Source organism: Takifugu rubripes, chromosome 9 (assembly GCF_901000725.2).
Source record: "Takifugu rubripes chromosome 9, fTakRub1.2, whole genome shotgun sequence".
NCBI classification, from domain to species: domain Eukaryota; kingdom Metazoa; phylum Chordata; class Actinopteri; order Tetraodontiformes; family Tetraodontidae; genus Takifugu; species Takifugu rubripes.
Window position 1 is genome coordinate 10,089,935 of NC_042293.1, and position 14,611 is coordinate 10,104,545.

A 14,611-nucleotide genomic window follows, 5' to 3' on the forward strand; every position below is an offset into this window, starting at 1 on the left:
CGTTATTGCCAGTTTAAATCACCCCTTTGAGACTGCAGCATATTGCGTTACTGCGTCAATGCGCAGCCGGTAGGCGTGAGGCTGATCGCTGCACATCTCATTCACCGGGAGCGTTAAAAAAAGGATGTAATTCAATTGTACATGCAGATAAACCTTAAATCGGATTAGAAGGAACACTGTCAATCTTCTTTGATAGGACATCATGCCTGATTGATAGTAGCTTTGAGTCCATGGGGAGGAGGAGCCTTAACGCCACCGGAGCTAATTTGAGTCAACTCCGGTCTGAAAAGAGTTGGAGACAATTGTCTCTCTTCAAACTTGAAATGAACCGATTTTTTTTTATTTCATATTTTCTTTCTCGGCATTTTTTCGTTGTCCTCAGTCTCTCCTTGGACGACGCGCCTTGTCTTGGATGTGAGGACAACGCCAGAATACTCTGCAAAGGTAGCGACGGTAACTTTCTTTTTTAATGATGTTTTTTTAAATTACATTTTAAAAACCCGAAACATCACCTACGGACAATTTGATGATATGATCCCTCTTTTCTTCCCCTAAATCAGATATGAAAAATGGTTGTGCACTGGAAAATGAGGTGGACTACCCAAATGTTTTTTTCTATCATGAGGACTCTGAGGAGATGTATGTTGGAGGAACAAATTATGTGTCAAAGCTGAACGTGAACGACTATAATACAATAGAGGTGGGAAAAGTGAACTTTTATATGTTTCTGTCTGTGTGTGTCTGTCTGTGTGTCTGTGTGTGTGTCTGTGTGTCTGCGTGTGTGGTTTGCTCAGTCAAGTTGGTGGCAGCTGGACTTCTGATATGGTGGTTGGTTATAATGAGATGCTGTAACCTAGTGTAACAGATGGTTGTCTGTCTGTGTGGCAGCTGCCACTGACAGCATTTTAAATTTGGATTCTGTTGATATCCTGCTTCTCTCCAGGGGACAAAAACAGCTGCATAATTTATAATAATGAGCAGATGAATGATTTAATTTGACTCTTTTAATGAAAAAAGTACCAGAGTAAGTGTGTCTTTGGTCATTTGTCAAGACTGCAGAAAGGAAAAAGGGGGTTGCCTCAGTTCTGACCATAAGAAAGAGAGATGTTACTAATGGAGCCAAGCAGTCGAAACCACTTCAACAGAAAACATTATCGAGGGTGAAAAAGCTTTTGCAGATAAGAGTAAATGTGAGAAGAAAAAAAAGCAGACCATCTCAGTTTCAAAGCCTTGCGGGATTTTTTAAAAATAGAAATATGCCTCTGGAGAAGCTGATGATTTCTAATTTCTCATTAACTCAATGTTTAAAATATTCCTTTTCTTCACGTCCTCTCATGCACCACTGACGTCATCTCTCGCCTCGTCTCTGCAGAAATTTTCTCTTAACGCCACAGGACAGCAGTGCAGCACGGTCAGTCACAGGCAAAATTGGTTTACACCATCAGCATCTTTGAAGGAAACGGGAACCCGACAGTTGATGACAACTGTGTCTGTGTTACAGGGCGCCTGTTCGAACGTCATCACAGTCATCGAAAAATTTCAAGACAGTCTTTTTGTCTGCGGCACCAATGGAAACAAACCCAGGTGTTGGAAGCTTGTGAGTGTTTGCACCTGTCTGGTCTAATGTTTGGAAATAGCTGTAATTGTAGGGTGTTTTCTTTTAAGCAAAGAACAGGGCTGGGATACGTAGTTGCAGTCTATGTTCTAGCAACTACACCAGCCTTCACCACATCACAGTTTAAGCTTCTCTTTATAGTTCAACTCTGTTTTCCCAATAGTTATTTCCATGTCGCCTCTATTGTGGCAATAGCTCAGCTAGACAAAGGGCGCCGGAGTGGTTCATTAAACTTTCATTTGACACCCGTCTGTATTCGTAGGAGGCTGTTTAATGTTTTATTCTTTTTCCACCCCTTTTGAACACTCCCCCCTCGTGTATTTCTGTGTTTCTGCAGTACTCCTCAGTCAACAATCAACCTCCTGAAGTAATGGAGAGTTATGAGGGAATTGGCATCTCCCCTTTTATACCCACGCAGAATTCAATATCGCTAACAGTAGGTATGAAAAATGAACACGTTTCACAAACACGCCAGCGGCGTGCGCTCATGTAACCATATCGTGTTTGACTGCAGAAGCACGCCCTATAATATTGCATCATTTGCTGTTCTTAGAGGGAGATCTATACTCGGCTGCACCCTTGGACGCCGATGGAAGTTTTTTGCAATTCAGAAGGAAAGCTGGCGGGAGAACCAGCGTCTGGATGTATGAAAACTGGGTAACAGGTAACTAGAGGAACTAGATGAGACTATAGGTACAAAGACAGAGCAGTCCTGAAATGCACTATTGCTTTTTTACTGTCTTCCAAAACTCAATCTCTGTAGACCCCACTTTCATCTCTGCCTCCTGGGTGCAGAGGAAAGATGACCCCGACAACGAGAAGATCTATGTATTCTTTAGGGAAAAGAATGCTGATACCAACCCGGAAGCGGACCCCTGGGTATCCAGGGTTGCCAGGGTGTGCAAGGTGAGCTGAATCCCCGAAGAGACCTGTTATATCACTGAAGTGCTAATCCGATCAGACGGCTACTGTTAAATCTCCCAGGTTCCGCACCCTGTTTAATACAGTAGAAAATCACAATCAACTCTCTATTTGATTCTGCTTATTTAGTTTGAACATGATCCAAATACAATGAGGGCTCAGACTAAGGCTTAGGGAGGGAGGCATGATGCGTCAAGTTGATGAATTATTTCTGATTTCATTTTCTTATGTGGCAAATATAGCTACAATAACAATACATTATATTGTGAAACGGAGAACTAAATGAATCACACGTGCAAACACAGAGAACGCGATTGAAAGTTCAGAATACCCAACGCCCACCTGTGAAAACTCATGCAAACGGTGGGCGATCGGATACAATGAAATGAGATCCAAATGTCCTGGGGCAGGTTATTTTAAATGATTGAGGCTATGATGGAAAACATTCGAGGGGGTCTGGGTGGATCTAGATTTAGTCTCAGACAAACCAGCGTCATCCCAAAATGAGCTGCAGTCGATGAGGGGTTTAAAAATAAAAGGTATTCCACAGTTAGCTGAGTTTTTAGGTAGTTCTAAATGGAGAAAGAAGGAAATGTTAGGTCACACACCATTTTGTGAGGTTGACTCACTGAGGTTGACTCACAACCCGTCTTTAAGCATCAGGAGTGACCAGGTGCAGGAGACGTGGGCAGCACAATACTGCTGGAAACAATGGTGAATGGTTGAATGTGAGGTAAAACATGATTCTGCTCTCAAGTTGCTGCTCTTTTCCTGAGGTGATGTGCAGCTCATTCTGCTCCGACAAAACACCCAGCAGGCCTTTGGCTGGCTAAAAATACGAGTGTACCACTTTAAAGGCTGTTTTCCAGCAGCCCGCCCAGAAGTTTGCAGCATAAGATCAGGATGAAGGTCATGGGATACGGCTGCAAGCATGACATTTCTCTTATTCTAGACTCATGACTTGAAATATGCAGTGTACCCGCTGCAGAAAGAACATTTTCCTAAGATCATTTTATACCTTTTGATGTAGCGTTTTGACCCTTGTTAACTTCTCATTCATGGAGAACTGACGCCGATGAGTTGGAGCGTGACAAAGGCACCATCTGTCGCCAGACCACTCCTCTTTCATGTTGACTATAATTAGCGTTTACAGGAACAATAAGACGTGGGTGCACCCTTCCTGGCGGAAGCTCATTGTTGTGTGTTTTGCGTAATTTTGCTGGAAACAAAATTACAGGTGTATTTCCTTACAACTATAGATTACAATTGAACCTTCATCTCTTTGACTCCATAAAGCTAAAGATAAGCAGAGCCCAAATATTTGAACAGGTTAAACCAGTATGGATGGTGGTTGATTTTATTGGGCAGTAAAACTAAAAGAGGAATGACTCCCTGTCCCGGATCTATGCACAGGTGGATGAAGGCGGATCCAAACGATTCTTCCAGAACATGTGGACGACCTTCCTCAAGGCGCGGCTGGTCTGCGGTTTCCCGGACGAATCCCTCTATTTCACCCGCCTCCAGGACATACATGTGGTGCACGCCGACGAGTGGCACGACACCAGAGTATACGCCCTGTTCACGAGCAGCTGGTTAGACTCTCGTCCTTCCCTCTGTCATCAACAGTCAAGCAGCATTATGAAGGACACGCTGACGCAGATCTAAATCTAAAGGCTCAGCGTTTTCCAAAGTTTCTTCCTCCTACTGACAGACGATACGCTGACCTGATGTTTAATTGACCTCCCCGCTGTGACGCAGAGCTGATTTATCAACAGACATCAAGCAGAGCGAAATTAAATGCTGAAAGGAACAGCCATATATCATGTTAAAACTTCTCATCCACAAACATTATTGTCCTTTAGGAACTCCACGGCTGTGTGCGTCTATTCCATAGATATGATCGAAGACGTATTCGAGACCTCGACGTTCAAAGGCTACAGCAACGACATTCCCACACCGAGGCCAGGGACGGTAAATATAGCCTCGCTCTCTCACACATCGCTGACAAAACAACATGTTCCATGAGTGTGTTCAACATGTGCAGCTATATTATCGTCTTCAGACAGACTTCCCTTCTCTTACTTCCACTTGTAGTCATTTATTGCCCTTAAATTTAAAAGGAAAGCTTTTGGGACCTCACCCATTTCTGTCCACATTTTAGGTGGGGAGTAACAGTTTCCACAAAGCAAACACTTGTTGCCATGTCTTTTATACAGTCCATCCACTTCTGCATTCCCAGTTGACAGTTTTAGGGAAATATTTGTCGGATTCTATACAGTTTTTGGAGGCTGTTTGGGCTTGCGTTCCTGAAACCAACAGAATTCTTTCAATTTCATAAACAACCCTGTCGGCTTCAGGAACTGAATGTTTGCGGGACAACAAACCAACGTTTGTCATGCTATATTTCCTACAGAAACGCAGACGGTGTGGTGTTCTTGTGTTTTCAGTGCGTCAGAAACAGCAAGAGTTTACCACTGGCCACCATTAATTTGGTCAAGAACCATCCAGAAATGACGGACTGGGTTCACCCCGTACATCGCACAGCTCCATTTTATATAAGCAACAACAACTACATCAAGATCGCTGTGGACCGAGTTCAGGCTGCAGCCGGGCGGATGTTTTATGTTCTGCTTCTATCAACCGGTGGGTTCTAGCGAAAAAAGAAACATCCTGGTTTTGTTCAGGAGGTTATTTTTACTTTCCTTGTTGGCACCCAGTGTTGCAGTGTACAACGGGTGCTATTTTGTATGGAAATAACAGCTCTGTGTCTCACTCCTGCAGATTCGGGAAAAATCCATAAGGTGTTAGAGGCTGGATCCAAACCCTTCATCATCTCAGAGACGCAGCTGTCCAGCCGTTCTCCTGTACAGTCCATCAAACTTGACTCCATAAAGGTGCCGCTCATGACAGAAATTCTTGGGGTCACACTGGGGTTTTTAAATGCTACTTCCTTCCTGGGACATTTCCAGTGACACCAGTGCACGCACCACATCCAGTGACAGACACAGCTCACACTGGGGGGTGAAGGAGACACCAGGAGAGGGCCCTGCGTGGATGTACCAGAGAAGCACTACCAGAGCTTTAGAAACTGTCTCCCAGCAGGCCACCTGTGAGCACGTTTTAGCCTGACTGTGGAGAACAGTCTGCTGCGTGCCAGCTCCTCCAGCATGACTGGTGGGCTGGGTTACAGGGCAGCTGTTAGGTACCGGCTCCATATCTTCAGAGCCTTAGGTTCAGGACAATGTGGTAGCAGTCAACAACATTGGTGCAATGAACGGGCCTGCCGGTGTCTAGAGCTGAGTGTGATCCAGTACCTTTGAGATGTCATTGTCATGACGCATCCATGATGCCACACCACAGACTGTTCAGGGGCTGACTGCCACTTTAATCCGGATCTAGGAGGATCTAGGAGCTCACTGTCTCACCCGGAACTCACCCATACGAAGGAGTGTGTGCTGCCACCTCAAGGCCAAACACGTGCTCCATGAGTTGATGAACCCTGGTGGTTCCTACATCATTTTCTTTTCTAAAAAATAAGGGTTTTAATTGGAATATACCATTCGTTGAGATGTGGGATTACTGTACACCGTAACCCAAGTGGACATAAAATATTTCAATTTCCTATTAATTGTTGATGCTCCTGATTGATTGTTCCCTATTGATGTTTCTGTCTCCCTTTGCTTAGAAAAAGCTGGTGGTGGGTTTCTCAGAGAAAATTTCTGCCGTAGACCTTCAGAGATGTCAAGATTACAACAGATCCTGTCAGAGTTGTGTGCTGGCTCGTGATCCGTACTGCTCGTGGACGCACTCTGGATGCGCCCCACATGTGCCGTAAGTCGGATATATTGTTTATTCACCCATATATTTAAATTAGTCTGTTTTAAATAGGAAGTTGTGTATTTGTTTTCTTCACTCAAGATATTTTTGTTGTTTTTTTCAGTGGAGGCATTCAAGATGTCTTAAATGGGGAAATAAGCGTGTGTGAGACTGGTGAAGGTAAGTAGTTAGCACACTTTTATATAAAACTTGGATTGCAGAAATGTCCATTTTCTAATGTCCATTTTCACAAACACCTAAAAAAACATATGCGTCTTGTGACGGGGCGTGAGAGCGCCCCCTAAAGGAAAATTAAAGCAATCGCTCGCCCTGTGATGGCCTGCAAATAAACTAAGCAGCCCCAAATCGCTTGATGGCTTAATTTGGAAGAAAGTGCAAACTCACAGCTCTCCTCACAGTATTTTTTCTATTTTAGTAGCTCTTAATATGTGAATGTAAGTTTACTTTAAAATAGAAATTACATGACACACCAAGGCTTTTCTGAATCCTTGTATTTTGTCTTAATTTTAGTACAGCAACTGAACCGCACCAGGCGAGAAGCAATTTCTGCAGCTCTGGCGGGAACAGGGACCACTCACTCTGTCCCCCTGGGTGTCCCCTTCTACCTGTCCTGTCCCATTGACTCCTACCACGCCGTCTACACCTGGGAACACGGAGGCCAGAGGAGTCCCTGCCTCCAGATGCAGTCCCAGTGCCTGCACCTCATCCCGGCCATGACGCAAGAGAACTACGGCAACTACAAATGTGTTTCGGAGGAGAAAGGTTTCACTAACGAGTTGAAGAGTTACCTCCTCGAAGAGCAGATCAAATTAAACACTGAAATCCTTACTGCCAAATGGAACGATGCTTCAGCGGTGGTTTCACAGTTCTGGCTCAGCCTGGGCTTGTCCGTGGCATCAGGAGTGATGGGAATGACATAGGCTGTGCACAGCTTGTGCTGAATCTTTGCCCTTACTGCCACCAATCTGGTGAAAGTCAGTTTATTTGCTATGCTAACATTCCAACAGTCCAGGTCTTAGTTGCGGGAGTTGTTTCTTTGTTGTGTCACAACAATTCATGTCTTCATATCTGCCCAGTCTATTTTTACAATGGCTCTGGTGGGTGTAATAAAGGTACCAGAGTCAGAGTCTTAACTCCCTTAAATTAAAACCGTTTAGTCTGGATCGGTTAGTAAGCAGTCTTTAGCATCCCACGTGAATGTTTGCAGCACTTGGATGAGGTAAGAAGGGGAAGGCGTGCGTTCCCACTGCAACACAGTAATAGCAGGTTGTTGATATGAAGGTGCTGAGGAATGTTCGGAGGAAGCATCTTGGGTTTGATGCACAGCTGGAGAGATGTGATCTGCAATGTTGCTGTACAGCAACTAGAATTCACACACACGACTCACTTTAATGGAGCGCTGTCAGTCTGAGAATGTTTGAGTGTGAGAAACTGATGTGTGAAAAGCATCCTCCTTTCTTCACTTATTGAATCTGAGCAAGTCCTTTCAGTTTTTAATGATTCTTTTGTAAATAGCAGGTCAAAAAATGTTATTTATTTAATGTAAGTTTGCTTTAAGCTTTAAATAAGACATAGAAATGTAAATGATGAACTGTTTACATATAATTGTTATAGTATTTTTATCTGAACTAAAGTCTTTTTATTTTTATATAAACCATGGAGTGCAAAGAGTGATCTCCTTTTTACAGTTTTAGGAAGAAATTTCAAAATTTCTTATTTTTGGATAATCATGAAATTTCTTTTTAAAACTGTATTTGCTTTTTCCTCTCCATGTTTTCACTGAGGCATTCTGACTTATTTGCATCAATAAACAGTCACGCCAACACGAGCCTGCGCTCTTGTCTGATATTCTTTAGATTAGGAAGCTTTGAAAACCTCATCCTGTTTATGGGACAAACCTCCAGACCAAATAATTTGTCTGTGCTTGACTCGGGTCTTTTTTGATGACGTGTGTAGAGGAAAATAAAAAACAAATGCAAAATTAACATCTCGAAGCAACTGTCTTTTTTTTTTATAGATCAATACTAAGAGCAATGATGCAACACAGCCCAACTGGAGACCTAAAACATGCCGTCAGGGATCTGTGGGACACAGAATTTTCAACAGGAATAATTGCTGGAGCCACCCTGGTTAATTAAATCCTGTCCCATCCCAGTGTTCCGACACAACGGAAAGCCAGAAATTAAACAGGTCTTGCAAAAACTGCCAAACCTACAGCTGTCATCAACATTTAAACCAAAACAGGGCTGAACTGGGCAGGACATGCTGTGAAGAGCACAGTCATATCAAACATCAACTCTCTGGGGTCATGAAGGTCCATTTAGCATCCAAGATTCAATAAGGATTCTGGGCAGGACCGACATCTCGGCTTATCTGTGATGGCCCTTCGTTCCTGAATGTTCTGCTCTGGTGGGGCTTGTTAGGGTCACACTGCTAAATATACATTTTGTGATATGGCCACCCTTATCTGCTAATGCGACATGACCTTGATTCCTAAATAAAAGAATCAAAGTGACGTGTTTTCCTGTTGTCGACTGGAAAAGGGACAGGAAGGGAGGGAGTTCAAAATATGCAAGCAGTAACTGAGAAAAAACACAAGTTCATTTCAATGCACTTCTCTTCCAGCACTGTAACATGAAATATTTCTTATGTCCACGGCGTAAGAGATGATTTGCTCTTTCAAATGCATGTTGTTTATTTGCATATCAAGAAAATGAATAACAATTTCTGTATTTTACCTTTTACCACTCATATCACATTACAAATCACTTTGTAATGTGATATGATCACATTTACTCTCCTGTGTGTGTGTGTGTGTGTGTGTGTGTGTGTGTGTGTGTGTGTGTGTGCTTGCGCGCGTGACTTGACATAATTCATGTCGAAATTAAAAGAAATCGCGGGTGCATTTTCATCACTATACCAGCAGATGTCACTGTTGTATCACAGGACACAGGCTATTCTCTAAAACGGAATTCTGACATTTTTACTTTGATCATGTAATTCTTTTAAACAATACTAACATGTCATCTGGACAGATTCTTGTTGTGTAAAATATTTTTTGTCGTCATACCTGACGTTCAACTGTTCTATTTTTCAATTCAACAGGTTTATATTGAAACACACCAAGAGGATGTCATTAAGATCAATCTCAGTGTATTAGTCCTATTAATAGTTTAAAGGGGGCTACTTTTTAATTTATGGGCCTCTGAAAATAGTGTTTTCGTAAAGGTCCTTATTTTATTACCCCATCTAGTGATGTGTAGTGGTATTACATTTTAAAATCCCGTTGGTCATTTAGTGATGTAATTCTCTTCTTCACCAGAAAGCGGCAGTATTAGAGAAGGAAAAGTCAACATTAGTAAGAATACTATTTAGGACAAATAATGACAATATAAAAATAATAGTAAAATCGTCACATGACAGCAATAGATTATGAAATTTAGATTTTTGCAGTTGACAATATGTGACCTGCCGAGGATGACGCCTTTTTAAAAAAAATCTTAAATTCTGCATCACAGCAACCATTAAGTAAAATTTGTCTTTCTATTTATTTATCCATGTACATGGTCAGTTCTACGGCTTGATTTGTATCCTCTGTTTGCCTGCTATCCTGAACCAAACTTCTTTTCTCGTTTTTGGCAACTAAAGACAAAAGACCGCAACCGAATCGAATGGGGTCAAAGATTATGTTTAAGATTGGAATAATAAATAAATCATCGGATCTTAAATAATAAATTATCTTTCAGGGTGGAGGCCCCGGAGCTTCTGTATCTTTAATACTGAGAAGAGAGATGGGAGAGGCTGCGCGCTCACGCGTCCCTGTCGCGAACGCGCGGAGGCTTCCGCACTCGCAGAGAGGGAAAAAGGCGCCGAGGACCGTCTCGCAGGTCAGCGGGGAAAACATGTTCCTTCCGCCGCCCTTCATCAGCACTTTCGATGTCTGCAAATATCACGTGAAATCTTGCACAACAAACGACGACTCCAGCTTTTTCCACCAGTAAAATTTGTTTCAGAGGACTGTAGAACTCCGAGGGATTAATAAAACAGACACTGAAGTTCACGTTGACAGGTAAGGCGAGAAGATGCTGTCGGTAAAATATGTTTTTTGTTTGTTTGGTTTTAAAAAACAACACTTTTTATTAGAATCCAGGTCAGATTGGACATAGATCGCGTGTCAGTTTTCTCTTATGTGTGGACGGTGATGGGGCATAGGTTTAAATCAGTGGAAATTTACTATAGAAAACACGAGGTTTCATAAGAAATTGGTGATATTGTCTTTGATATCTGCCAAGATCAACAGTTTTCAGCACCCACCCGGTGCCTGGAAGCACAGATAGAAGCTCAGTAGGAAAACTGCTGCAAACACAAAGGACGCGTGTAGATGACCCCTGAACAAGATTTTCAAATGCATTGAAGTGAGTTTTAAGAAAAGAAAACCATCCTCGTGGTGCATTCAGACCACAGAAATGTCTCTGTTTTCTCCTTCCTTGTTTTGATGAGTTTCAGAAGAATTTCAGGCCAGTTAAAGGGTTTTAAATCTAAAAGTTGTTGGGAATTCACATGTGTCTTGTTTAAAGGGACAGGTTTAATACTGTCTGGCTATTAGAATGGTGATCTTCAGTTAATATGCTTTCATTGATATTTGCAGGTACAGAAAATGGCTGGACGGCTCCTACAGATCTTTGCCTTGTGGACCACTGTGATGGGCATTGTGCAGTGCTGTCCAGAGTTCTGCAGCTGCCAGGATAAATTTACCCACCAGATTGCTGACTGTGCTTACAAAGACCTGCTGGCGGTGCCTGTGGGTCTCCCGTCCAACGTTACCACAGTCAGCCTTTCTGCCAATAAGATCAAATCCCTAAAAAGCAGAAGCTTCGTCAACATCACGCAGGTCACCTCTCTCTGGCTGGCCCACAATGAGATTGTCAGCATCGAGAGGAACACCTTCGCTCCCCTGATTCAGCTCCGCAACTTGGATGTTAGCAACAACCACATTGTCTTCTTCCCCTGGGAGGATCTGCGTAACCTCACGGCCCTGCAGCTTCTGAAAATGAACAACAACGAGATGGTGAACCTCCCCAAAGATGCTTTCTCCACACTTAAAGACCTGAGATCCGTGCGCATCAATAACAACAAGTTCACCACCATTGTGCAGGGCACCTTCACCGCCCTCACCTCCATGTCCCACCTTCAGATTTTCAACAACCCCTTCGATTGCTCCTGCAGCCTGGAGTGGCTGAGGGACTGGATCACAACAAACAAGATTTCCATCCCCGAACAAAATGCAATAGCGTGCAACAGCCCGACGCACCTGAACGGCACGCTGGTTACGAAGCTTCCCAAACTGAGCTGTAAAGCCCCAACTGTCACCATAAAATACCAGCCCAACATCGAGAACACAGAGCTCTCCGAGGGCTCGACGGTCATCCTGAGCTGCGAGACCACCGGCAGCCCCAAACCGCAGGTCAGCTGGGAGGTGAACGCAGGAAATCAAAACCATCTGTTCCCCTTGCCCTCTGTGGGAGAGATCAACGAGGCGCCAATTAATGATAAAACAACCAACGATCGATTCCTCGTCTTCATAAACGGCACCCTCATCATTCCCCGTATGAGCGAAAGGGAAGATGGAAATTACACCTGCTCTGCAGTCAACGAGCTGGGAAGGGTGGACGGCGCCGTAAAACTGGCCGTGGCCGTCTCACAAAAAGCAGCGAGCGGCGTGAAGCCGGACGCGACAGTCGTCAAGATCCGCCCGCCCGTCAAAAAGCCTGCAGAACCCATCTCCAAAAGCAATGAAATTAACTGGATCAAGCCGGAGGAAAAAACAAAGGGGGGACACGAAGCCCTGCCAGACAAAGGCGACGGCGGCAGGCAGATCAGTGTAGTGAAGGACCCCAGCTTCGCCAGCAAGTGCGGCGTCAAGGAGAACAGCGAATACATCTCCAACCACGCCTTCAACCTGAGCCTGGACGACCTGAAGCAGTACACCTTTGACTTCGGCGTGATTGCTTTGGAGGTTTCGGAAACGGAGGCAAAAGTGCAGCTGAATCCTCTGAAACTCCCCAACAGCAAATCGACGCTTCATCTGAGTCCCACCGAGGATCAGGAGACGGTGAACAAAGAGCCTCTGGGTCTGCTCCAGTCCGCCTCCGGCAAAACCACCTTAGACATGCTCTACCTCTGCGTGAAGAAAGGCAACGGGCACTCCATGGTTCAGTGGTCCAAAATAGAGGAGGGGGTCAATGCCTACCACTTCCACAATTTACAGCCTGGCACCAATTACACACTGTGTCTCACATATGGGGGGAAGGACTGTCAAGTGCAAGTGGTCTTCACAACTAGGAAGAAAATACCCTCCCTGCTTATCATCGTGATTGTCAGCATTTTCCTCCTGGGTCTGGCCACTGTCCCCCTACTGGGGGCCACCTGCTGCCACTTATTATACAAGTACCAAGGGAAGACCTACCGACTCATAATGAGGACCCAGAACCCGGATCAGATGGAGAAACAAATGGCTGGAGATTTCGATATGAGGGAGTCTTTTGTGGGGTCCGAGAAGACCTTCAACCCCAGTGAGTCAGACACTGGGGGAGCGGAGGCTGAGGGGGAGGAAGGCGACGGAGGAGAGGGGGAGGCTGAGGGAAGCGTGGCCACAGAGTCCATCCCGGGGTCCTCCTCAAAAACCAACCAGGAGGAGTTTGAAATGGGTTCGGAGTACAGTGACAGATTACCGCTGGGGGCAGAGGCGGTCACCATCTCGGAGGAGATCAACGGCAACTACAAGCAGCCTGGCCGCTGATCCGCGCCCATTTCTGCGGCGTTACTGTAAATTATCTTTACGTTTGAGCAGCCAAATTCACGCAGGTAACACACCCATTCTGATGCAAATTTTTAAAAAAAACAACCTTTTTTTTTTTTTAAAAAACAACCTCAGAAAATATCCCGAATGCGTCGATTAAATGAATTGATTAATATGACATCTCTCGTCTGTTAAGGTTAAAATAAGCCGCACACGACGCAAGCACAGCTTTCTACAGTCTTTTACACCTCAGAAAGCAGCACAAAGTTCCCTCTGCGGGACACACGCAGACGGACGGGAGCGCGCACATTCCGGCGAGGCAAAAAATATATAAATAAAAGTCATATTAAAAAAAAAAGAAGAAGCAAAAACAACTACTGCCATTTTGTAGAGCACAAAAAGAACAAAACGTGCCATATCGTGTTTTTTCTAAAGAATTTCAAATCAAACTCAACAGCCGTTTGATATCGTGTAATTGGACACCGGATGCAGATATTTGCGCTCTCGGTGTTGTTGCGCAAGGCCTGAAATTCCAAAAGAGGGAACAGATTATCCCACCAGATGTGTCGTGCTTGGTTTATTTGCCAAAAAAAAAAAAAATGTAAGAAGTGATGTTCCGGCTTTCTGAAATGCGCGGATTGAATCCTCGGTGTAGTCTCGCTGTTAGACGGAGCGTGTCCCTGGCATGTCACACGTAGGACTTCTTTGTGTGGTTTTTCTTAGTGTAGTGTAGAGGACTTAAGTGTTACTGTCGAACTGTAATGTAAAGCCATGTGAACAGCGGTTAATATCAATTATTGCTTTTTTTTATTTTTTACAACGGTAAGTTTCTATGAAGCCTCGACGAACGGGCGCGTCACTGTCTGCTTGTATACGCATAAAGTGAGTTTTTGTGATCCGTCTTCAAACGAGGAGGGGAAAAAAGAATCCAGTGACTTTTCAGGATTTTTTGATATAATTTTATGTAAGTGTAATTAATAAAACATCTGAAACCAAGTGATTTCCCTTTTTTTGGTCGTTAATTATTTGTTTTGGTGAGTACATCTAAAATTACCGGAAAAGATTTAGCAAAAATGTCTCAGCGTTCACCTTCATTAATAAATAATTCGCCTGCAATTGTAATTTATTTAAAATTGACGATGGAATATTAGCGCGTTTATGCGCAAGCTGAAGAGAAAGGTCGAATAATTACAAAGACTTGATATGAAGACGCAGTTTTGACGCTCTAGCCAGAAGCAACGACTATATGAGAGGCATTCATAAAAATCTTTTCTTTGAGTTTTATTATCACATAAATCAGAAGGATTTGCTCACTCATTTTTTCCCCACTTAAAAGTTAGATATCAGAAAAGAGTTTGGACGCAAACAATAAAACGCTTAAAGAAGCAAGTGGTGTCTACAAATAAATCAGAAGATGTAAACAGTTCCATAAGGTAAAA

The 14,611-nt window shown here is 43.7% G+C and overlaps 2 protein-coding genes across 2 annotated transcripts; both read left to right on the forward strand.

Moving 5' to 3' along the window:
* The first annotated feature begins 46 nt into the window (after positions 1-46).
* On the forward strand, positions 47-8,358 carry sema7a (semaphorin 7A (JohnMiltonHagen blood group)). The gene is made up of 14 exons (XM_011607391.2): positions 47-444; positions 561-700; positions 1,373-1,411; positions 1,502-1,597; positions 1,953-2,055; positions 2,169-2,279; positions 2,379-2,521; positions 3,950-4,128; positions 4,399-4,507; positions 4,984-5,179; positions 5,318-5,430; positions 6,222-6,367; positions 6,477-6,532; positions 6,884-8,358. The coding sequence occupies exons 1-14, from the start codon at positions 231-233 to the stop codon at positions 7,291-7,293; spliced, it is 2,055 nt and encodes a 684-aa protein (XP_011605693.2). The 5' UTR covers positions 47-230; the 3' UTR covers positions 7,294-8,358.
* A 1,818-nt stretch (positions 8,359-10,176) lies between these two features.
* Positions 10,177-14,168, forward strand: islr2 (immunoglobulin superfamily containing leucine-rich repeat 2). Its single transcript, XM_003967568.3, has 2 exons — positions 10,177-10,442; positions 11,022-14,168. Exon 2 carries the CDS (start codon positions 11,031-11,033, stop codon positions 13,170-13,172), a length of 2,142 nt encoding a protein of 713 aa, XP_003967617.2. The 5' UTR covers positions 10,177-10,442; positions 11,022-11,030; the 3' UTR covers positions 13,173-14,168.
* The last annotated feature ends 443 nt before the right edge of the window (positions 14,169-14,611 follow it).